Here is a 26,461-nt window from a genome sequence, read left to right as displayed (position 1 = left end):
TTTATATGATCTTAAACTCACTACACGTAGCACTGGATGCAATGGAGAACATCCGCAACAATTTCTCAAGTTATGAAACCTTTTTCTTTTATAAAAGTAGCATGTCCAAGGTAACCGTCATTTTCAAAAGCCTTCAGTTCAAGGATGGAGTTTGAAACTTCCATCAAGCATAAAAGGAGCTTTTGTCGAGTTGCCTTTCATTTACAGTACCTTAGACAAACAGTGACATCTCAAAATTGATGCTTGCAGCTATTTTTCGGGCCTAAAGATCCTACACTATATATTATTATACACTATATTCGTGTGGTGGCGAACTTTGTGTGACATCTGGACTCGCTGGTAACTGGCTGTACTTGGGCACAGCAGTGCTTTAAATGCTAACAATACCAATGTTTAATGGATAAAATGTTTACTATGTTCACCATCAAATACGGCAGCCTGGTCTGTGGCCTCGAGCTTTAAACTATGATGCTTAATCTGCCCGTCCAGCATCAGTTTTGCATGTGAATGGCTCTGTGTTTAAGTTATAAAGAATATTTAATATGCAACGTCCAGGTAGACTTTCAAAAATAAACCTTGCTGACAAACAGTGCTATTTCGGATGACTTTTGGACTGTTGTTAACTTTGTGAAAACGTTACTGTTTGGTAAGATTTAGGCAACAAAACCACTTGGTTGGGTTTTGGAAAAGATCAAACTTTGGGTTAAAATAACTACGTTCAGTGGCGTAACTTAACTTACATAAGCAACGAATTGATGTAAGTGACATAATTCTTGGTCAAACTTGGGACACGACCCCAAATTTGACCAAAAGGAGAGATCGAGTCAAGGGCTGACCAAAGTCATTCCATGAATGTCTGTCTGAAAACAGTTTCTTCTGGACCAGCGTGGTAGACCAACAGTGCCACTATAGAGCCGCATTACCATGACTAAAACGCATGACTAAAAAAGCATAAAAGTGAAAAAAATGCCAGTGAATGTGGAGGATCAGCTATAACTGGAAAAACACAATCATAAAACAATGAAAAATAATTGCAGAAAGTGAAATAATCACAGCAACACGATGTCAACATCTCCTCCTCCTCCACTTCTTCCCTCAGCTGTGTTGTAGTCGTAGTGTCAATCACAGGAGCCCCGGCGCCGGAGCCAATAGACAGTCTACAAATTACCATTTGGAGCGGAACCCGGCTATAAATGCGATTGGGTTGGATTTGAGTCTGCTCGCTCGGCTTTGGATTTGAATAGAATAGAGTCTGTCCTCTTCTTTTTTTCTGGCCTCCGTGGCTTCAGAAAACAAGATTAGATAGAGGTAGGGAGAGAAAGAGACACACAAAGCGAGAGAGTGAAAGCAGAGTCAGAGGAGACAGAGGGAAAATAAGAAATACGGAGCAAGAGAGCATCCCTGGGTCTTTAAAATTGCAAAAGCCTTAAAATAAATCTAAATTCAAGGCCTTGATAAGTGTGAAATGCATGAAATGTCTGTATTAAAGGTCTTATTTTTCCAACACTGTATGATACGTCTCTTTGTCCTGCTTGTCTCCTCTTAGATTATTTCAGAGGAGGCCAGGGTTAGCAGTACAATAGACTGTGTAATGTTTTATTCATTATTTCTGCTTTAGTAAACAAAATTGGACTTCATGTTCCTTAACAAATAATTTCATGTTGTCCTTTTTATTACACTGCCCATTCATAATTTCGGAATTTTTATTAGCTGTACTGAATCGCAAATAAGTTGCTTTTGGCAGTTGTATAGTCCTCTATTTGTAGCTTTCCAAGATCTGTAAACCCTCGCCACATTCTGACAATAAAGTAATTACCATAAACAAATGACACTATTACCAAGAAGATTGTCAGCCTCTAAGGGGCTCTGTTCTGCATTTACACAGTTTCCTATCAAGTCAGATTTTGCAGGAGATCTTCTAGATTGCTAACAACACAGTGTGCACTAGGGTATAAAAACAGGTGTGCTATTTTCTTTGGAAGCGATACATATGTCAGCACTAGACTATGTGTCGAGTTGATTTGTTTAGACTTGATGAACTGATTTAATTGAAATATTGTTTTTTTCATACATCACATTCATTTAAGAGGAGGTACAGGTGAATAGGATAAGTATATATACTGTATATATCAACATGGAACTTCTTGTTTTAGCACAAGTATTACAAGTTGTTCAATAATTAATGCCTTAATATGCGAACAAGCCTATCTAATTCAGGGCTCTAGACTAACTTTTTACCCTGGTTGCACGGGTACACCCACTTCAATTGAATTTCAGAACAAATTATGGGATAAAGGTACAGATAAATGCTGTTCTTCATTTAAATCACGACACACGCAACAAGAAATTTCAGGAACAAGAATGTTGTCTATAAATTTTTTGTAGTCTGACCTGCTGAGGTGCATCGGTGCGAATAATGAAAATATTTAGCTGCACTTGATAGATTTTCGTATGCATGTGCGACCAAAATAATCGCAGCCTGGAGCCCTGTAATTAAATATGTGCTAATGTGCATAAATGTTCAGAACATGAATCTGAGCTAAAACACATACTTGTTAAGGAAGCAAAATAAATGACTATCTATCTATCTATCTATCTATCTATCTATCTATGTTCTTCTCACTGTGTGACCCATATGTTCTGTGTTTCCTCTTCTTTTTAAAAACAGCATTCCCATCTCCCTGTCTTGCAACCCCCTTTGCTCTCCTTTTAGCTCTGTTTTTGGTCTCCACCAACTCCCGGGGGAAATATAGCTGCCGTCTTTTGCTGCTCAACGCTTGACTCTGTTTATCAACTAGATGCTAACTGTGTCTGTCTGCTGTTTGGTGCTGAGCAGGTAGCGTACGGCAGGTTTTTAGAACTTTTTTGCCTCCTGCTGCAACGCTGTGGGAGCAGTGAGAGTGAACCAAAAAGTAAAGTTGGGGCCCAGACAGCTGAACAATGAGCTGAAACTCACTCTGAAGCTCCGTAAATCTGAGGGAAGCCACAGAGTCAGCTGATAATCACTACGATCGACCCCTCTTAAATTATACAGCGTTATCACATTGCCGCTTTAATTAATCTGCGACAAAATTGAGCAATAAATTGACATTTTTGTGGCTCTTCCTAGTGAAATCAACCTAACCCTTGCCGGCCCCAGCTGTTGCTTTTTTATGCTTCGAATCTGCAAATTTACATTTATTCATTTGGCAGGTGCCAACATTTAAATGAGGTACAATCCAAGCTGCATTAGATCAAGGAGAAGCCTTTGAGAATAAGTGCCACAACGCTCAGTTCCACCTGACACATGAGCCACAAGGTTGAGTGAACATAAGGCGGGAAATAAGCGCGTGGCAAATGAGAGAGAAATGGATAGTCAAGGAGATAGAGTGAGAGGATATTTAAGTTTTTTGACGTTTTTTTCAGACCGAGTAAGCAATTTCAAGGCCCCATCGTGTTGTTTGCGATGATCATTTGTCTTCATTTTATTTCCTACATGAGTGATCGACTAATCAACAAGTAATTGACGGATTAAAATAATGAAAACAAAGGTTAGTTGCAGCCCTACATGTGTCACATTTAGACTCCACAAGGCTACATTTCATTTCAGCAACCCGGAGCTGCCGCAGGAGATTCATTAGCTCATTAGTGAGAGTCTCATTAGGCAGAAGTCATGTGATGTCATAATCTTGGGTAATGTAAGTACTGTAATGTCAGTAATCTTTGCACTCTTCCAACCCCTGTTGCCTCCAAATGAGTGGACGGTGGACAAGCAGGTGTCGGCTCAGCCCACTTTCTCTGGAGAGGACACTCACCGGCATCTCGCTGGTGTTTGTTTCTTGCTCTCAAGTTTTGATTAATGTGCAGTATGCCAGGAACATTTCCTGCCACTGACATCGTGTTGGTTAATTAGGACAAATAGAAGGTCTCGATGGTGGGGGATTCTTCTTTGCTGAATATACCGTGAAGAATCTGTGATTCAAGCTGATAAGACGTGCACTTTTTACAGTAAAATATTGGCTATAACTTCAAAAAAAAAAGAAATCCTAATTTATTCCCTCTGAAACCTGCAGAGAGCCTGTGGAGGCAGAAACAGAGAGAGTGCTGCTGCGACTGAGGTCTGGGTTATTTCAGGATGGTTGTCTTGCAGTCTAATGTGGTTTGGCACTTGTGTGTCTAGTCAGGAGGAGATATATGGCTGAATTTGCCTTGAGTGGCTGGCTGGTTTCTGAATGGATGCGCTCTGGTTTCCCTGGTTGCTGATTGCTATGGTCAAGACTTTTCTCTTCTATTTTTCTTCTTCATTTTCTTCTCTCTGGCTCTCTTTGTCTCATCTTCATTGCATCTGCTTGTGGTTGTGTCCTCTTTTCTCCTCGTGTCTCTTAACTTCCCCTTCCTTTTCTTTTTCTTTGTCTTTTTGTTTTTGTTTCTCCGAGCCATTCCAATTTCTTTTATTTTAGGCCTCTTTGTTTCTTCTTTTTACAGCTTATTTGTCTTTTTGAAGCGCTCATCCCTGCTTCCCTTCCTCGCTTTATTTCTCCTCTTTTCTTCGTCATCCCTCATTCTTTCTTCCCCTCCTTCCATTCCCACGTCTTCCCCGTTTCCCTCTTTCCTTTCAACTCTTCCTTTCTTCCTTATTTTGCTCAGTCACCTTTTTTCACCATTTTCTGTCTCTCTGCCCTTCTCTCTTTTTATGCATCCTTCTTCCCTCTATTTTCTATATTTATATCTCCTCCCCTCTCATCACTTTTAAGTCCGTTTCTCTGTTCGCCTCTCATCCTCTTCTTCCCTCTTCCAAGCTCTCTGCTTTCCTGTCCTCCCCTCTCGCTTTTCTCTTCGTCTTTCAGCCTTCATCCACATCTCTCTCTCCCTTCCTGCCTCCTTCTCCTCTCTCCCTCTGTTTTTGTGCTTGCTGTTTTAGCATACTCTGCAGGGAGCTCTCCTGCGATGCCAATTATATTGACTGAAGAAAAGGAGAAGGAGAAAGAGAAAGGGAAGGCGGGAGGAGGGGGGAGGAGGGGCGAGGGTTGGAAGACCTGTGCATGCGTGCACAAAAACGCACAAACACACACATTCACGGACGGTGGAGGTAATGAATAAGAGGGGGGATAGGCCTGAGAGCACAGGAGGAGGAGGAGAAGGAGTGGAAGAAGGGGATGATGAAAGAGGGGGAGAGCTGGGAGGAAGAGGACAGAGAGAAATTGGAGGAGAGCGAATCCGTCTGTGAGTGTAATAGTCTCCCGCTGTCGAACCCGAGGGAATTCACTGACTGCAGAGGGGAAGAGAGAGAGGCTGAGAGGCATAGATAGAGAAAGACAGTGTGAGGAAGAGGGAGAAAGGGAAGGGGGGGTGGGCTCGATCGCAGCAGAGAAGCAGATAGAGAGATACAGAGGGAGAAGAGAGCAGAAACAGAGGGAGACAGCAGGGAAAGAAAGATGACTTCAGTGCTTTCCTCTCGGAGCTCAGCTTGTAGGGCTCCACTCCAGGCAAATGTGGCTCGTGACATTAAATAAGATTCAGCGTCATGACTGAGTGTATGAATGGAGAGCATAAGTATATCATAGTAATGCGCTGCTTTACTGTAGCTCAGCCCAGAGAACTACTTACAGTGTGTCTGTGCACTGGATGCCTACACTGTATGCGCTTGTGGTATATTGTCACAAGAGTGTGAAGAGGGCCAGTTCACAGAAAATTACCAAACAATACTGACTCACCTCTGTGGTGTCTAACCATGCAGATAATTTGAGTTTTACTGGCTTTGGTTCAGTCTCTGAGATGTCTGCTGTGACTTAGTAGAATGGAGGTGAATGAAATTTAAAATTTGGTGCCAACAGTATTAAAAAAATATATTCAGAAAATATCTGCAGGAGTGTGCCTCCATTATAATCCACAGACCTCACTGTGAGCAGTTTTCAATTGAACTGTGGTGGTAGCAGAAATCTCAATGATGGATATCTCAAAAACTGCACAAATAACACCTACATTTTCTGAGATCTCACATTTCGATCGCTGTTGAAGGTTTTTTAGTTCCCTTTGAAACTTTTACAAAATGAAAAGTAATTTTCGCAAGCCTGGCTTGGAGCCGGACAATAAGGAAAAATCGGATATAAGCTCCTGCACACCATCAACTCTTCAAGCCTATATATTGGGTAGCTACATATGAAATTGTCCTCCCAAGAGAAAAAAAAGCCAGTCATTTGTTTCAGCAGGTGCCCTAAAACTGACCTGAACGCAAGATATGTTGAAACTTTACACTTCTTTACGTCAAATTGTCAATTTTATCTCATGACAACACTTTGCTTTTGCTCTCGTTAGGTTTAGGCACAAAATCCACTTGGTTAGGGTTAGGAAAAGATCATGTTTTTTGGCTTAAAATACCTGTTTTGGGGAAATTGTCCTCTTATAAGTTCTCCTTAAAAATATCCACTGTTTTTACACTTACGAAATGTTGAATTCAGTCACTGGCATTGAATAACTCGATATGTCAGGTCATAAGCATGTCCTATGAACGACAAGTCACATTTTATGCAAATGTCAAAATGGTTCTTCATCCTATGACACGTACAAATGTGAATCAAGTGTATCAACTCGGGTGCCCAAAACTACATACTGTATATTTTTATGTTCATTTCATAAAGCCTTCCAGTTGCCACAGTATGTCGGGTGATGTTATTATGCCTTATTTGTTTCCCAAGATAGTTTTGCTTAGTCCCTCCCCACTGTGCTATGATTGGCAAGTACTTATTCTGCCAGAAGGCTTTTGTTCTTGACTTCACACCTTTTATTGGCCACACAAGAAAATTCAATTTCCAACACTTTTATTTTAGATGGATAGTCATTACAGCTTTTATGTATTGAAGTTTGATGTACCTTTTTTATTGAAAGCTTTCTTACAGAAAGCCTTCAGGGAGTCAGGTGATGAAAGAGCAAGAAACATCCATGTAGGGGAGCAGGTTAAGGTGGATGAATGGGTGAAACACGAGAAATGAGATGCTGATTTATTAATTTTAGATTTACTGGTTGTTGACTTATTAGTAGCATTTTTAAAAATATGTATTTTTAGTCTTCAGTCATAGTTTGGTTAGGATTAAGGCAACAAAAAAACTACTTGGTTAAGTTTAGAAAAAGATCTTGGTTTGGGTTTAACAGAACTGTGGAGTAGGGCTGTGGGTTAAAATGGACCCTTTCAAGCTTGGTAGAGGCAACAAGTACCAGCCAATCACAGCAAAGTAAGGCGGGACTAGGTAAAAATGAGAGAAAATACAACACCATGATCAAAACCACAAGTCTGTGGAGGAAAGATGTCAGGGTGGTTGGACTGGGTCCAGAAACAGACTTTAACTGCTGTTTGTTTCTTGTTTCTACCCACAATCAGCGTTGGGACCTATTAATCATTCCCTCACCTTAACCAAGTGTTTATTACTGTAACCATGATGACAAAAGTCCCACAACATTATCAACGTAGTCATTTCAACACAAACCACAATGTTTCCCTGACCCAAACCATGATCTTTCTCTAAACCTCACCAAGCCTTAACCAGAGCATGTTCCCAGTACAGTAATTTGTAACTGCTTTGGAAATGCTTCTATAAGTTGTTTCAATTTAGAGAACTTGTTGCTACATTTCGGTGCAGTAACCTCTGTCAGTCATTTAAAACTAAAGTAAAAACCCAAATAAATGAGAGCAGGAACATAATGAATGCAGCTGCCTCCATACCAGGGCTCACAGGCTGATTTGATGAGTATGGAAATGATGTGAATCATATGCTCTGGCCTCTGCAGCAGATCTCACCCAAATTAAAGACAGCGCTCTCCACCACCATCATTAAAACACCAAATGAAGGATTAACTGTGAGAAGAATGGCGTTCGGAAAATCTATCACATGGAGCGCTGAAGCTGCTTTGAAGGTGTTTTTGAGGCACAAAAATCCATAGATACAACCAATCTAAATGAGCTGATCATTAATTTAAAGAGGGAAACTGGTGAAACGGACACCTGGTAAGGGTCAAAGAAGTTAAAACAATTCAAGAGAACTTTTCAGAAACCCATCAGATATACAGTACTTGAACTCAATGGTGGTAAATCTAAAAAAATAGGCTGTTTTTCATAGATCCTGACAGTTTCAGATTGGGTGACATGGGTTTGTCAAATGACATTGACGCTACAGTGCACACACATCTGCACAGTCTACTGTACATCCGTCATGCATCTGTGCTGAGATATAGTGAAGGGTGTATGGTGTTTACCCGGCTTTTTAGCTTGACATATACGTTTATGATGTGAATTTATAGCACACATTAAGGACTGGATGATATATCTGGCTGGTATTTGCCTTTTTATACCGCATATCAGATAGTTATGCTGCTGCCTAACTGATGGGCCCTCCCTGCCCACAGCTGCGGAAAAACAGACTGGAATACCTGCATCAAAATTTAATTTCTTGAGTATTGATTCCTTTAATGATTCAGTTTTGTGTTTTCAGAAATAAAGAGCCTCATATATCCCAGACCGCAGTGGAATCAGAGTGATGTGTCAACTGATCTGAGGGATCTGCTGTTTTACGATTAGGAAATGACTCTGAGTGTTCTGTAACGCTCTAAGTGGTGTTTCAGCGGCTTTGACAAGAATAAAATGAACATATGAAAACCGAGCAGCCGCGATGAATTAAGTTTGAATACATTGTATGAATAAATTACAGTGAGTAGCATCACATGGATGTCAGTCACATTAAGCCCTTTAATGAATTAAGCGGGCCTCTCTCTGAAAGCACAATAGATGAAACGTTACATAAGTGGTGCCTCGTCTCACGATTGACACTGACCTGAGTTCATTCTTGGCTCACTTATGCACTATATTTTACTGTAACATCAGTACCATGCATTACCCTGCACTTGATATGTATTTATAGTGTGTGTAGGTGTGTGTATGAGTGCACTGTGCTCTCATTTTTAAAATCATTAGAGACCAAGGGTTGTTGATGGAGCTTCGCGCAGATCTCCTGCAAAATGATAAATGGTTCCATTTCACTATAATTTAATTTGATAGAAATTAATTTATCAGAATGAATCAGCCTGGATATTCTGATTTTAATTTGGATGTTGTGCAAACGCCGCTACAATCTCCACATTTCAGCCACTTGTGCATCTGTGTCTGATGCCCTGCCCTTATACATTTCCTCTCTAATGTCAAGTGGGTCACCAGATGGTCACAGGGCCGCGCCAGTTCTCCCATGTTGGCGGCCATGACAGTTAAGACCACGTGGAGTGACCCTAATTATTCAATTAGCCCACGAGGGGCGCCCTAACGATGTCTGGAGCCGCCACGCCACTCAGCATGCACGCACATAAGAACGCCGCGGCCCAGCCTCTATTGTCTTACTGTCTGTTGTCTGCGGTGCCATTGTTGGGAAGCAGGGAGGCCCCCCCCCCCCTCCCCCTCTTCCTCATCTTCATCCTCCTTTCCCTCGCTTTGCTCCTCCATTGATCTCCATTGTCTTGATTGGGAGTGACAAACTGCGGGGCCATCTGAAAGGTTTCCATCGTTAGTGGGCATTCGTCGTTACGAGACACACAAACATTCCTACAGACATGATGGGGGGGAAAGAGTAGCGGGGGAAGGGGGGGTTTTACATGGCCACACACACACACACACAAACACACACACTCACTGTACACACACACGTTCTCAAAGTGGTCCTTGGAGAAAAGAAACATGCCTGTATACACGAAGACAGCATTCCAGTACACTGACACACACTCCCAGTTAAAGGAAAGAGAGAAACTTTGCACTCACGCACACGCACACACACACACACTGATGATGCACACACACCATACTCCAAACTTTGGTCCACATTACCATTTCTGCTGCTCTCAACCCTGCTCTTGCTTTCTGTGCTATTTCCAGGGAGACACACAAACACTCCCTGCCATCACACACATACACACACACACACACACACTTCCAAGAACACTCTTCGTCCTTTCATGTCATGTTGCTGAGCAGTCAGAGACACAGAGATGAGAAGAAAGGAACGAGGTCTGCCTGAAACAAAACAAAACAAAAAACATCCAGTAGAACATCCAGTCTCATGTAACTCGGCAACAATTACACGATGAGAAGAGAGGACGCGTTTATTTGTGATTTTCAAGTGGAGGCATTCAGACAGGAGAGTTGACATGATACCAAAGGAACTGACTTCAGTAGCACCTGCAAGTATCACAGCTAGTAGTGCGACTTCCACGGCAGGTCTCTAATCGTGCGGGGCAACAAAAACAGTGCTGGTCGCTAAAATAGCTTAAATGGATTCGTGATCAAATCTGCAATGACAGTAGTCTTGAAGATGGGTGATGGAAACTCTAAAAGCTGCTTGTTAACTGAGTGTATTCAAAAGCTTTCAGTCGAAAATAATTAAACTGTCTGACCATATCTAAAGGTAGCACAGAGGTGAGGCAAAAAGCCTGTTTTTAAAACCTCTTCTGGTTGCGTCATACTGACTACTTGATCTTTCTTCGAGAGCTCTGAGTCTTTATGCTTGTCTTTGTAGTCGCGAGGTGATGAATCACACAAATCGGGAGAGCGCTGCACACTTTTTGTACAGTGACTCTTCAAAGGCATTAATGGTGTTGCACAGGGAAAGTGACGCAAGTGTGTAGAGTGAAAGGAAGAGAGCGTTAGAGGAGAGTTCAGATCCTGCATGCTTTCTCACCTCAGCACACCTGCATGAAGTGGACTGTGGTTGGCAGATTGTCAGTTTTGGAAAGATACCAAGGTTGTTGAATGTAGCCTCTCTCAGCTCCAATTTCGGAAAGATGTGGGGCCGAATGAATTTGCTGATTTGAAACACTTTTTTTTTTCTTCTGAAAAAGGAAAGAGGCAAAAGACAGTTTGTGGATGCCTTTGAGGGAATGTGATGGTGATTTTGAGCTATTAGATAAAATTGACGTCTTTGGTTGGTAACCTATCAGCCCAACATCCTAATCGCCAGAATAAATGTTAGCTGAGCACGTTTTGCCCATACCTCCAAAAAGTTAAAACTGGACGTATCTTTATGTTGCAACTTTACGTTTTCTTAAGTTGAATTTTCTTGAATCATCTATATTTCTGTTTTTTCTGTTTCTCTCTTGTGCTTATGCTCTGCCTGGGTTTAGGCACAAAAAACACTTGGTTGGGGTTAGGAAATCATCACGAGTTTGCTTAAAATACCAGTTCTTGCAATGATTTCGGACGGAGATGGTCCAATTTCCTGTACTAAAAAGACAGTTTTAGCCCTCAGAAAAATGTCTGGAAATGTCTGCAGGTCTTCGAAGAAAACACCAGTTTTGTTGCCAGCTAGAAATGTCACACAGTTTTGCTAATCAGCATATAATATGAACTGCTACAATCTCACTGAAATGCTGAAGTTCCAAAAATTAGATTGGGGCGGCCTTCATTTTCTGTAGTTCCATTCAAAGTTAATTTGTCTTACATGTAGTTTTTTCACTTCATTCCTCAGCTAAGTGGTCCACCATTTGAATGCACTTTAGTAAGTGAATAGAACAGGAAGTGAACACACCCCAGCTGGACAATCAGCACTGATTCAGACTGTTAAGTGGTAAGTAGCACATTATCAGCACTTCTACAGTTTCCACAGTCTTTTAAAATGCTTTCTAAGGGGGGAAACGACATACTCTGACTCACCGCTAAGCTAACAGCGGCACACTGAGTCACCAGTGAGGAGCTCCACTGCTAAAAGTGACTGGTTTGGTCAGTGACGATGATGGTGGCAGTCAGTTCACTTTGAGGTTTTGAAAAATGCAATGAAGTCAGAGGTTCTTCAATAATAAATAAATGTGTGTCACATTATGCACTGGTGAAAGAACAGCCATAAAAAAACATGGAGTCTTGGGTTTTAATATTTCACATGTTACAGCTTCAGTGAAAAGCTGGATCAACATGATACAGAATGTACAGTTGATGATAGTGGCAGGCCGAGAGGAACAGGACTATTTCAAAACAAAAGGCTGACAACTGTAGAGAAACAATAGATCATGTTTTGTCTCTTTAGGTCTCGTGCTCTTGGTAAAGACAGGTCTTACGTAGCATTTTGAGTTTCTAAAATGAGGATTGTGCATCCTTTGCCTTACTAAAGAAGAATCTGGGATCCATCCATCATTTCATAACAGTGTTTGTGTACAGACAGTGCTGCCAAAAAAAATACAGCTCTGTTTATTTATTCTGCGAGCTCATCTTGGACAGTTTATGTGTTGTGCTTCACTAGCTGTTGATTTTGGCTAACTTCACCCATTAGCTGCCTAACCCCATACCCTCTCAATTTGAAAAACCCCTTTTGATTGAAAGCCCTGTGTTTTGTTTGTGCCACGGGGTGACATTTCCGTTGTGTTCTGCATTTTCCAGGAGAAACCTGCTGTCTGTTTGTGTTTGTCGGATGGACCTTGAAAGCAATACAGAGAGAGAGAGAGAGAGAGAGAGAGAGAGAGAGAGAGAGAGAGGTGGAGATGCTTGTTCGTGTGTTCACGTGCGTGCGTGTGCCGATGGACGACAAGGGCGACTCCATTTCTTGGGTCAAGCTTCGGGTCACCTCGGTTGCCCTGGTAACCCCGTTCTGGCTGGGTTGCTTGGCAACAATCCTCTTTTGTTCCAAATGATTTAATTTGAAGCATATCTTCTCTCGTCACCCCTCGGCTCGCTTGCTCACCCCTCTTTCTCTCACTCCCCCCCTCTCTTCCTTCATCCTCCTCAGCCTCTCTCTTCGGCTGAAGCTTTAGCGCTATTCCCCTTTTTCTAATCTTGGCCCTTCCCCGGGCATTGAGAGCCCTATCCTTCTTTTGCCTGGTATATAAGTCCCCGCTGTTATCGGAAGGTTTTACGAGTGGATAGGTGTGTGTGTGAGTGGCTATGTGTGTTTGTGCAGCTTGGAAGTGGTGACTCTGCTTGCCTCTGTGTGTCAGTGTATGTTTATGTGGCTGTCCAGTCTCACGCCAAAGAGTGTAATAGACCTGCTGATCCACTGGAGGATTGGTGTCATGTTTGGCCTCGCCTGGGCATGAAAATAACATGTGTATGAGAGTGCAGTATTGAACATACTATGAAGAGTGAGAAAGTCCATGTAAGGAGAAGGTCAGGTCAAACACAGGACCTTCACCCAGGATACACATACCATGATCTTTTACTAAACCTCACCAAGTAGTTCTGGTGCCTGAACCTTACCAAACCGTGACTGTCAGCTGAAATGCTTCTAGCAAGCTCTATTTTGAAAGTCTAACTTGATGTTGCGTATTTATTCTTGCTAAATTGAGCGTGGGATGAAAATGTTTACATTTTTAACGCCTAGGTGAAGTAAAACACGGCACTGATTCCACTTTAACACTTAAATTGCCGAGTTTGCCTTTCTGTTTTTTTTTTCTTTTCTTTGTGCGTCACGAGTGAGACATCTCGCTTCTTTCTCATCTCTGACAAGGCTTTATTACAACATCACTTGCTTTGCTGCGGTACCAGGTTGACTTTTGGGCATGCCATAGAGCTGCAGAGGTGCGGAGTGTGCGTACCTGAGTGTCTTTTTATGTACATCGTAGTTTGCATCACTTTGCAGATGTCTTTTATGGTTGAATCACAGTATTCATTTGAGTACTTTACAATAAATATTTAGACTCTTGGCCAAAAGTACAAAAAACATGACTCTATTATGTAATTGCTGAACATGCCACTCTAAAACCATTGGCATTAATCCACTGCTATTAACGTCCTCCAGGCTTCTGGGAAGGCTTTATAACCCGGCTGCAGGGATTTGCTCCCATTCAGCCGCAAGAGCATTAGTGAGATCGAGCGCTGATGTCGGGCACAAAGTGAAGTGAAGAACTTTTGCACAGGGTCGTCGTCGTGTTCAAACAACAAAAGGCTTTCCCTAAACTGTTGTCACAACTTTGAACCACACTGCATTGAGATAAAATACACATATCACATGCATCATATGCATATGCACACTGACATGCGAAATGAAAATATTTCTATGTAAGAGTTTGTGCGTGTGTAATTGTGACACATTTTCCCAGAGCCACCAAGTACCAGCCTTCTTGGTATTGGTGTTGTGAAAGATGGGTGTACAGAGAGCGAGAGAGAAGGGACAGGGTAAGATAAAGGGAGAGATAAAGAGCGAGCGAGAGAGAGAGAGTGTAGGTTCTGGCGCTTCCCAAAGCGGGTCCAGTGATCTTAGTAAAAAGGGCAGACTTCTGGTAATTGACTACTCATTTCTTTAAGTGGCCTATTGGCAGGGGCAGTCAGTGCATTTGCCAAGGCATTAAAGATTTCAGTCTCTTTATCTTCCTGTGTGTGTGTGTGTGTGTGTGTGTGTGTGTTGGTGTTCTCGGTTTTCTTTTTTTTCTTATCAAATGATGATTTCCTCTCTTCCTTGAAACTGTGTGCACACCGTTGCAGTAAAGGGCTCTTCTCGCAAAAACCCCTCTGTCTGTCTGTGTCCAATCAGTTCATTTTAACGGAGCTCAGCTGGCACAGCTGTCAAATTATGAGCCACTGCCAAAGTGGTTTACAGTGCATTACAATACAAGGAAGGTATCAAAACACTACAGAGAGATCATTATAGAGGTAATTATGATATAACAGCAGCTGACTAATAGGTTTCTGTGTGATGAGTGGCTAAATAGGGCATATCCGACAAAGTATAGGTTCAGATTTTCAGATGAAAGAGTTTCTGGTTACTGTAATCATCCCTCCTTTTCCATACTAGCTGTGAAGCAATACCTTCTGAATGGGGCCAATTTGACTAATCAAGTGGGGGGTCTTCATTCTGACAGCTTCGTGGATGTTTACTTGTGGCGTTTTGTCCACATGCACAGCCATTTGAAAGGCAGAGCCACGGATTCAGATGATAATGCAGAATAACCCTATCGCCAGACAAAAACGCTGATGGATGATGATTATATTCACTGCAGAAGCACGTTCTGATATCGCTGCGTTGGTATTCTTCCCAGAAGATCATGATTGATGTTGCTCCAGGACCATCAGTGAAGCTGACCAGTCATGGTTTATAATGTCATGGCTTGGCAAGTAAAAAAGACATGATACACGTATAGCAGGAGTTATCCTTTCAAATGTGCATTTAAAGTTGTGAAAGTTTATATTTTAACACAAGGCATTTTCCCTAAACCTAACCAAGTATTTTTGCTGCCAGTGACAAGACTGAAAAAGTACTAAGTCAAATTTCTATAAAAATAACAAGTGAACAGTAAAATAAAATGTTCCAAGCGGTATTCAAACCCCAGTCTCCTGAATGAGAGTCCTGTACTTGACCCACTTGCACCAAATGTGGTTTTCGCTGCTGTTTTGGAAGAATTGATTGTGGAGCATCATTAACTATCCTGACCCCTGTGATGGTGAAGGTACGGTGAGGGCAAGGCAGCCAAAAAACTTGGTTAAGGGAAAATAAAACGGGGAAGGCTATCTGCAGGCCGGTGGCATCACATCAGTCTCCTGAAAGAAAGTTAGATGTATGACATGCCCATCCATTCCCTCTGACCTCCACACCCACACTGTCTGCCTCACTTCAAATAGGGAACACTACTCTCTTGCATTGGCACTGAATGTTGGCATTGGACATAATGGCTAGGTGCTGAATCATCCAATATGGATGTAATTCCTAGGACACTGGGTTGTGCAGAACCTGCCTTCATATTATACCTTGAATTTGTGAAATTGGTGACAAATGTGCTCTTCCAAAAACCAATTGATATGAATCGGAGGCTTTTAGGGATCAGGAGCCCTCGAGCAGTTGCCCATTTTGCCCGGTTAGTATTCCAGGCCTGTAGGTGCGACTAGCAGGTAGTTTCCCTCCCACCTCAGGAAACACGAGGAAGGGATTTCTACCCAAAAAGACTCTAACTCCGGAAGATACCCACTTGAACTTGAGACTGCTGACGGATGGAGGGGGGCAAATTTCACCCCCCATCAGTTACAGTGAAGTCGCCTTAGAGAGAGATCACTTCAGACCTGTATGGAGAGGAGGAATGAATGATTACAGGGACAGAAAACTCTTTCGGCGTGCTTACTGTATTAAGATAGACTCAAGAAAAAACCTGTCCTTTAACTTTTAGCTGCTCACTGTCACTCTTTCTCCCCGCCCCGACACTGCTGTCAGCATCCCTTCACTTGTTTTTTCTCTCTCCATCCCTCCGTCTCCTTTTCTTGACTTTCTGTCTTTCCACTCTGCTCTACTTCCCTTCATCTTACTCTCATTGTGTTTTTATGCTCTTTCAGTCTTTTTTTGCCCCCTTTCTAAGTCACCCTGTCATCTCTCCTCATTGGTCTCATCTATCTATATATGCTTATTTCTGCCACGTCCTTCGCTCACCTCTCACTCTCTTTCTCTCCTTCAGTCTCTTTGCTCTGTTTTTCCCCCTGTGCTTTTCTCTTTCTCTCTCTTTTGCTCTCTCTCGCCGGCCCCGACTCTCTCTGTCTTTCTCTTCCTGGCAAATCATTATTCTTTTTCTTTTGTCAGCAGTGATGCTGCTGCCCTTTTCTGCAAGCCCTCTCCCGCCTCTCCCCCCTCTCTCAACCCGCGCTCTCTTTTCTTTCTCATAGCGCTGTTCCAGTGGCAGGGTGGGGCGGCCGGCTTGGCGCCTCACTGCTGCTGCAGACACACTGCTGGGCTGTGATGGGAGTGATGTGTGCGTGGGGGGGTATAGCTGGTGGAGGATGAGGACCAAGAAGTGGAGGGAGGGATCGTCTGAGCTCTGAGCTAACTACGTTTGACAGGCGGCAGAGGGAAGGGTGGGGAGCAGGGCTACTGGAGGTGGTTGGAGGGGGTACTTGATCGGGTGGGGGCTGTTTTGGTCCCCCAGAATCCCCCGCAAACCATCAGCCCTGATAAAAAAGGCGGGCTTGAGGACAAACTAAGGACTAAGGAGTTTGTTTGTGCTAAGACGGCAGAGGGGGGTGCTTAAATCCCAAATACACAACCAAATCCCACCCACCCCTCTTTACTTCCCCACCCACCCACACCCCTCAAAGATTATAAGTAATTTGTTGGGCGCCCCCAGATGACAGCGACAGGACAACAGAATGAGGATCGCGACAACCGTTCCCTATTAAAGGCTCTGCAGCCGCGAAAATCAGGCGGAAAACAAAGCCTTTCGCCACACCCGCCCGGCTCTGCACTTCACAGGCCTGAGAAGTGTTTGTCTCATAGTGATGAGGAGGGGGTGGGGGCTGCACTGGTTTCCCATTGCAGATGTTTTTCTTTTTTTTTTTTGGTTTTCATTCAGTGGGCAAATTTTCAAATATCTGGTTAGAATTTTAATCTTGATTGACTCACAGCAGCCGTGCGAGGGGGATCAGGGACGGAGGGAGGGATAAAGAAAGAGGAAGAGGTTAGAGGTGGGCAGAAGGGCACACACACACATACACACACTCACACACACACATATACTCAAAGATATACACACACACACATACCCAGGGGGATGGGTAGTGGTCGGGGACAGCTGGGCATAGATGGATGGTGTGGGGGAGGTTGTGCTGTGTGTGTGTGTGTGTGTGTGTCTTTCCGAATGTGTCCTCTGTTTGCTTTACGTGCATAAGTTTGCATGTTTGCTTTATGTGTCCAACTGTATCTAATGTTTTTTTAAGCACTTTTTTTTACATCTTTCTGTCAGCGTGGGTGCTGTTTGTGCTTGACGAACATATATGTCTTCATGTCTGTATGCTTTACGAGAGTGTGTGTGTGGCGTGGACACTCCTGTGTACGACTTGGGGGGCGTGGCATGCTCTCAGTGTGTGTGAGTGGATGCCTCTGTGTGTGTGTAATGGCCTGTATCATACCATGCCATATCAAACTGCACACTGTTGGCTGAATTTCCCATCAAATGTGTACAGCATCAGCAGCACCAAGACACATGGCTCTGTCTGTCACACACCATAGCACAGTATCCTCTCTGTGCAGCTGCAGTAGAATGTGGATTCACACATGCGCACACGCCAACACGCACGTGGACGCAGCCTCAACCACATGCAGATAAAAAAACCATCTCATAAATCACACAGATACTCCATCCCACACGCTTGTGCACAAACAGATAAATTCCTCCCTGCAAAACAAATACAACTGCACTCGAGCGCAAGCACACGCTCGCATGCAAACACATTCACACACACAGATAGTAAACTTCTTGAGACTCTCACTCGCACACATATGAAGAGACGTGCACGTGGTCACACACACATTCAGATAATTACTTAATTGCAAAGCGACTACACCTACGCCCTGACGTGCAAATGCCTACAAACACACACACCCCACATATGCACAGACATGCGGATTATAACCCAATCACTCACACACACTCACACACACACACACACATGCACACGCACACACACACTTGTACTGCAGTAAATAAAGTTCATTAACCCGCGCTAATTAGCAGCAACACAGTAAAGCTTCCCTGGGAGAACAAAAAAAAGGAGGGAAAGAAGGAATTAAGGATGGCGCGAAGCAAACGAGTTGATCGGGAATAGGGGAGGAGGGGGAGGAGGCTCGACAGAAGGGCGAAGAGGTGAGGGAGGACGAGAGGAAACCGAGGAGGACATTGGGGCAGATGGAGAGGAGGAGGGGGGAGAAGATGGAGGGAGACAGATGGAGGAGGAAGGAAAGAGGGGGTGAACATAGAGATGGCCAAGGTGGTTTGAATTTTTCGCTGTTTGTTCTTTTTAGGGAGTGAAACATGGGGAAGCTGAAGGAATGCTTACAAGTTTTTTTGGAAATATGCCTATTTATTTCTTCCTTAAGGCTCATTTATAAATGTACATAGACACTGTGCAGAGCCTATGCCGTAACCTACGCAAGTGGCCTACGCAGTTATACATGTGTGCTTGTATGTCTGCGTTACTGGTGGTAATGATGCAGCTGTACTTTCCCTGGTGAACATGCCAACCTCTTTGGCTCGCAGCTGTGTCTCTGGACTAGACAGAGTGGATAGATCGAGTGTCCACAGGGAGGGCTGCCCCTCGATACATACCGAGCTTGAATGCAGGACTTGGGTTCGGCAAGGCAGCGTTTGCGACCGGGCTGCTTGTGTAGGGGCAGCTTGCCCTTTAAACATTCGTCCTGTCTGCTCTCTCTAGCCCAGAAACACTCCAGTAACGAATAGCGGTTCCAGAGGTGGAGTATTACCCAAGAAGAGCAGAAACTGGTTGGTGAGGAAGGATTGCACCAGCCAAAGAGGTTGGTGTGTTTACTAGGAACACTATAGGTCACAGTCCCCTGTTCTAGCACTGCTGTGAAGCTCCTGCTGGAATTGCAATTGCCAGGTATGTTTAGTGAGCATCAGATTTTGGCCTCTGTACATGCACAATGGTACCAATTCTGGCAACCTCACTGTAATGACAAAATTCTGGGTTGTTCGATGGGTGTATTGGGAGACAGTGGCACAGCGAGTCTGCCCACAGCTATACTGCCAATTTTCCCCGGTGGGAATCCACAATACTGTCAGAAAAAAAAACCCTGAAGCCTGAAAAGGACTTTCCCCACAGATGACCATTATACAGGAGATGTCTGTAAAGCAGAGACGAAACCTCATTAAGGTTTTATATTTGCCAAACCTTCCCAGAGCTTAGAACAGCTATTTTTATGTGCCTGACGTCATCCTATTGTTTAGTCCTCATTAGTCTGAAAAGCACTAATGAGGAGGCAAACCAAGTTGCAGGCTCCGACTAATTACTTTAGTGATCAATTAACCTGCTGTTAATTTTCTAGATTGGTTGAGTAATTGTTTCCTCTATTTAACTTTACAAAACAGTGAAAAAGCTCTTTACAATATCCCTAAACTGTACAATTGTCCAAGACACAAATTAATATAACGTAAAAAGCAACAAAATCTAAGATTTGGATAACATAGCAACAAAGATTTTGGCAGTTTTTGCTTGAAAAATGGCTTTAAAGATCAATTGATTTTCACAATACTGTTGCCAATTAATTTTCTGTTAATCAGGGCTAGGGTTATCGACTAATTGGTGCAGCCCTTCCAGGAAGTTTTGGCTCATACACTGGGTGAGCAATTTTTCATTCGTATTAATGGCCGCCATCTTGGAATCCAGTATCTGGCTCTTATACGGTTGTTTGCCAAGAAAAGGCTCCAACTAGACAATTTCATGGGTCCAGAGCTTTGGACTTGATCCTAAACACATGGTGGAAAAACTAACCAAAACCCAATATGCATACATAAATTTTCACAATAAAAGAAAGAAGATTGGATCTTAAAGAAAACTGAAGATAATTAGTCATGGTGAAAAACACGGTGCCGAATCAAATAGTCGCAATAAGATGCTAAAAAACAGCTGTGGTCCACATATTAACATGCACACAGATCTGAAACAATAAACATGTCCTCTGCGACCCAATTTAAATGAATAAAATTGGGAGCCTCAGGTATTAGAAACGTAATGTCCCTGGGAGGACCTCTAGTTTATTCCGCCTAAAACCACAATTGTCAGTTTTACATTTCTGGTCATGAATGGAATAAACAAAGAGAACACAATTTGCTGTTGCTTGTTGATAGTGGAGGATAATGAATACTCGGTGAACGGTCTTTGGGGGGCCTAGTTGTTTCACACCTGCGTTCAATCTTTATGTGAGGTTAAGCACACCCTGACTGCAGCGCTTTATGTAACGGGTAGACATACGATGGATATTGATCTTCTCATCCGAGTCTCAGAAAGAAAGAAAATAAGTCTATTTAAAAAAAAAAAAATGTTGAGACTACTCCCTAAAGTCTTTCTCCTTTCTTTTTTTGTCATTAACAGAGGGCCCTCAAGCTCCTCACACCTCCTCTGTCATTTCTTCTCCCCCCACCTTCCCGCTTTTTCACACGCAGACACAGTTTCCCGCCTCATTTTATCACCCACCCTCCTCTACATACCCTTATCCATCCATCTTTCTCCCTCTCCTCCTCCTCTCTCCCTCCCTCGGCTTGATATCCCAGTCAGCCTTCTACCTCTGCGTTCTCTCACCTTGTTGCCAGCAACGGAAAGTGTAAATTGTGTTGCTTTAAATACCCGTGTCTTCCTCGGGCTTACAGCTCGAGGCGGGGGGAAGTGGAGGAGTAGATGTGAGGAGAGAAGAAAGAAGAGCAAGCCGCAGTGTTTAACTTAGCGTCTGCTAAGGATAGATAGGTCTCTCCTTTCATTTTTTGCAGCCCGGGTGTTTAGCCTGACTTAACCGTTTAAACTCTGGCTGAACTTAATTTCCCTCCTTTAACTTTGCTCTTAAGTAGCTTCAAAGCTAAGAAGAGCTGTATCTGTATCTGAGGCTTACAGGGGTCATATGCTACTGGCAAATGACTCTGTTGCATTTGTTTAAACCAGTTCGGACCGGCGGATGAGTTGGGTGCGCCATCAGGGCAGTTAGGATGTGTCATTAAATCTGTTGACCTCAGAAACTTTCCTCTTAATTCAAATAGTCTAATCTCTCTGGCGCCCATGTTAATGCCCAGCTAACCTCACCCATCGCACCATCTAATGACCCACCGCGTCGATCTGAATTATTGCTAAAAGATTGAAACATTATCCCGATGCAGTTAAATTCTGCACACAAAGTGCTGCAACTAAATTAGACCAATATTCATGAACAAGGTTGCTGCCATGCTCACATACTGTACAACATCGAGTGATTTGTATGCATTGGTGGAGCTTTAGATTTAAGATGCAGAGTGCAGTTTAATTACCATTAAAACGTTTATACTCAATAAGAGCGAGATTAACCTTTATTTATTAGCTTGCATTAATTGATATACAAGTGTTTTTATAAAACAGGCACAGTTTTGTGATCTGTTGGGCCAGTGAGCTCCACTGGGTTAGTGCCCTGCTCGAAGGCACTCCAGCGGTGGTAATAAACAAGCTGCGAGTGCTGCTTTTTACCTACAGATTGGTCCTGTCAGTCCACGGATCGAAACTGTGACCTTCCAGGCAACTTCTCATTTAGCTAATCTTCAGGCCACAGGTGCTGAAGATCAATACTTTGAAATGAAAATAAAAGACGTTGAAATGACTAAATAATAAAATGACAAACAGTTGTTTAGAAATGTCACATTTGTTGCCGCTACATTTATGGAATTGATCCTCTTCAGCTCCTCTCCATCGATGGGTCATTATTTGTGACAAGACTTTATTTAATTTGATTGCAATTTTTGATCCATGGTTTCCATGGTTTCTCTAATAGTTTAGGTTGCATTTAGAAGAAATGTGTTTCAGATGATGTCTAATTTACCAAGATTACATTCTATAAACCAGTGACTTTATGTACATTAATTATGTATTCCAGCTAGCTGTGTTACAAAAGGTCAATGTAAAGAGTTACATTTAATGTGAAGTGTTCTATCATCTTGAGTCAATGTGTATAAATAAAATATCAAGATGTGTGATTTACTACTGGAGACAGAATTACCAATTTGAATTGCAGTACTTTTATGAACAATACTTGAATAATAAACACTTAAAAACACATCATGTTCATGCAGAAGTTCCTCTTATCGTTATATGTAATGAACTGAATTGAATGTACAAGTCTGCAGTGATTCATAAAGAATAGGTTGTTTAATTTATTCACATTAACTCAACATGATAGAGAAATGTGTGATCAAATCATTGTTTTAGCCAAAGTATCGATGTATTTCTACATTTGATATAATGCTGAAGCTGTAATAAATATGACATTGTGGGTTTGAATATGTACTCAGTTTTGTTATTACATTCTTTATTCAAGATATTTTAAAAATTACAGTTCAACAGGTTAAACGAGTGTAGTAAGACATGGCCATGAGGAAGGCTAAATATTATATTATGTGCACCGCTCTGTACAAGATTTCCCAGATTCTATTCATTGCTGAAGAGCCACGGATCGACTGCTGAAAGTGTTTTACCAGAACAAATGTCCCTGTGAGCCTCTGACACAGGTTGTCCTTGGTCAGAAATGCCAGATCTCTGCTGCGGCCAAAGATAAGACACAAGTTTGGCTAACTTGTCGGAGCTCATTGTGGTTGGCTTGATGACTGATGCACTGGGACAGCCAATTTACCCAAAGTGTTCGTGCCAAGTAGAGGAGCTCTTGCGATCAGCTGCAAGTATTAGCCCAAGACGCTATTAAAGGAGACACTAATCCGTGGTGCACTTGACCACACATCTAGCCCTCAGCCATCACGGTGCTTAGATAAACTAACCACAAGGTCATGGCTGCAGTAAAACACCGCAGAGAGCAAAGGAGCGACTTACTTTGACACAAAGGGCTCTGGAAGTCTCTGAGTGCCGTTTGAATCCTGGCAGTACCTTTAAGACCAGTGACGGCTCTGGATTCTCTCAGCCCAGAGGCAAACAGAAGACTTTTTCTCTCTTTTCTGATAACTTCTGTTTTCCGAGATGCTGAATTGGCCATCCAACTTCAAAATTGCAAAAAGAGATTCCCATAGCTGCTGCCTGCTGCTCTCAGCTCATGTACTGCAAATGTGTGTTTTTGATGCTAAGTGCAGTTAGTTTGCTCGCCTCGTCTTCTGCATCCTCTCTTCGCGTGTCCCCCCCCCCTTCATGTCTTGATGGGAGTTCCGCGGAAGCACACTTAAACAGATGTTCTTCCTGTTGGAAAAAAAAAAAATCAATTCCACCGCCGGTGCAAGGATGCGATAACGCTTCGCACTGAATATAAACCTGTCTCCTGCTTGACAATTTGGTTCCAATTAAACTATTTATACATGCCATATTTTCAGGGTTGAGGAGACCGCTTTGAGGCATGTCTTCTTAAGAGATGTTCTCACCATTCGCTTGGTCTTGTCGTCAATTATGCCACATTTTTGTTTTGCTCGAGATTAGGTTGAGTGAGTGCTGGCATGTTCGGAAGCGAGCGCGAAGGGAGTGGAGCACGAGGCACGGCTGGGCACTCAAAGCCGCGATAACTTAACACATCAGAAAGTGGCGCGGTGGCCATGTTCGGAGTAACTTACCGTAACGAGCGGCTGCGTGTTTTAGCACACATCTCGTGTTCTGATTCGCATAACCGTCAGCCACCCTCACTGAATGCAGAGAGCAGAATTAGCCTGCACCACCACCCGTTATCAAGGGGCTTCTGTTAAATACCATAATTTAGGCCAATTTGAATACTGTTAAACACCCAGACAGTTCACTGTTCAGTGGTTTTTGTGGTGTTCCAGCGCCGGCTCCAGCTCGAGCCTTTAGAATCCCTTCATTATACTGGGTCATTTGTATTCTCTTTCTCTTTCCCTCTGACCTGCTCATTTCCATAATGCCTGTCCCGTTTGAGCTTGTTCTGTACCAGCCGATACATATGCATGGCGTTTAAAAACTGACACAGATATTGACAAAAGAGGGTTACAGAGCCATTAGAGGTATAAGACAGTGCTCTTGTTGTTGCTTTGACCTGTCGGGAGCCGCTGCCTGCCGTGGTCTCTTCATCTTGGCTGGTCCCTCAGGTCGTGCAGTCTCTGGATGCCAGGCCTGCTACTGACTCATCGCTCTTACATTGGCCTCACAGACATACAAGCAGATAGCCATTTGTCTGCTTTTTTTGTCCCACTGACAGCATGTCCGTGTGTGTGCGTGCATTGTGTCTTTGCTTTCAGAAAGACAGATAGAGATATATAGATAATCTGACAAGCAGAGAAAGAGATGGGCGGGGGGAGATAGAGAGAAAGAGAGAGAGCGAGGCAAGTAATGCATTTTGTGAGTTTATCTGATTTGTGTGTTGGTGTGTGCGACTATTTTTGCTTGTATTTTCATATGAGTGCAGTGTCTGTCTGACTACTCCCTGTTGCCTCTCTATCGCTCTGTCTTATGAGTTTTCTCCCCCTCTCTTCTGCTACCTAGACGAAGACCCCTTGCAACCAGTGACCTCAGATGAGATGGTGTCCGTCGGGGGCACAGTGACACTGACCTGCCGGGTGGCCGAGAGCGACAACTCTTCACTGCAATGGTCCAACACTGCACAGCAGACCCTGTACTTCGGAGAGAAGAGAGGTGAGAGGGAGGGACGGGTGCAGAGAGACATGGGGAGCGGGAAGAAAAACTACGAAAGTGTCAATAAAGCAACCTTATCTCCTACAAAATACATTCAAATACACGTTGCTTGCAGGTAGTGACTGAATCCATTTGGTCCAAGTCTCAAGCCAAGTCATTTTTCTTTGGCAAATGAAGTCAAGTCACAGGTTGTGTCAAGTTGAGTGCTTAGTCAAAGGAGCAGTTTTTAAGATATGGCCAGAATTTAATTTAAAACATTAAGCATTACTTTGTCCCTGAAGTAAAACTCTTGGCCAGAAATGCTGTAAATCACCTCCTTACTGTATCCCCTGCCACAGCCAAGGATACTTACCAAAGAGCAGCAGCTGTCCATTACTCTGGTGATATGCTGCCCCCTGTATTTTGGAGTTACCTTCGAATAATGACCATATTCTACAAATTATACCTTTAAGGCAAGCTAAGTCCTAAATCAATCTCCAGTCTTACCTGCAGTATCCAGTCTTTAGAAAGAGAAACGACAAGGAGGTAGTGCCTGTCATATAATGATATTATTGCCTGATTTATCCAATCTGTTCAACAATTTTGTACTGTGATTATTGATATTCAGTGGGTCATATGTAATCAAACAAAAAACAAGTAACTTTACAAATGCTTATTTATTCCTTAATTTTCCCTGGATCAGAAACATATTCCCTCCCCGTCACTTTTGAACAGTGTAAACCAAAAGGGAGACTTAAAAAAGAAACTAAACTGAAAGCATAAAATGAACACAGACAAGTAATTCGAGTTTCCATGTCTCAAGTAAAGTCAAGTCATTAGTCTTTGACTTCTAAGTCCAAGTGGAGTCTTTAAGTTGTTTTCTGTCAAGTCAGTTTGCAAGAGTGGGCTGAAGTCCACGTCTCTGCAAATATGTTTTGGAGGGAATATAAATGATGTCTAGGTTGTGTTCACTTGTAACGTTTATGCCCGTTCAGAAAGTAGGACATTGCTCTACCATAGAGATGTTGTAGGGTTGGGTATCTGGGTTTTCTGGCTCAACTGCAGCAAAGCAGGGGCCTGCACTAAAACCAGCCAAGTCTGCCCCTTGCTTACTGATTGATGAAGTTACAAACATCAGTTAGTTAAGTGTAGAAGTTTATCTACAGCCAGTTTGGCTGTTGCACTTTCCAAATTAATGGGTACATCCTCAGGAGCACATTAACCACACACCATCCAGCCATTTACAGGTTTCAACCTCATCATTGTTAGGTTTACAGTAGGGAAACTTGTTATAGTTTGAAAACAGATTGTAGTTGTGAGTAAATATTTAAAAAGTCAGCACTTCGTAAGCTCTAATCAGCTTTGACTTTTACAATAGTTAACCAAGACCAGGAAACTGCTTTAAAATATAGTAAGTGAATGTCATCAGAGAGGATTTTTATTTCAAAATAATAGTCTTTTGTTACACAGTAACAC

General features: G+C 42.8%; 1 protein-coding gene across 1 annotated transcript in view; it reads left to right on the top strand.

Annotated features, from left to right (window-relative positions):
- cadm3 (cell adhesion molecule 3) overlaps positions 1–26,461 on the top strand; it is a 100,232-nt gene that overhangs the window by 15,845 nt on the left and 57,926 nt on the right. The window contains exon 3 of the mRNA XM_084370046.1: positions 24,857–25,006. Within this exon, the coding sequence (XP_084226172.1) occupies positions 24,857–25,006 (150 nt within the window). The remainder of the gene's footprint in view (positions 1–24,856; positions 25,007–26,461) is intronic.

This window comes from Pagrus pagrus (genome assembly GCF_965226575.1).
Source record: "Pagrus pagrus genome assembly, chromosome: 12".
Lineage (NCBI taxonomy): Eukaryota > Metazoa > Chordata > Actinopteri > Spariformes > Sparidae > Pagrus > Pagrus pagrus.
This window is presented reverse-complemented; position numbering and strand designations above follow the sequence as displayed.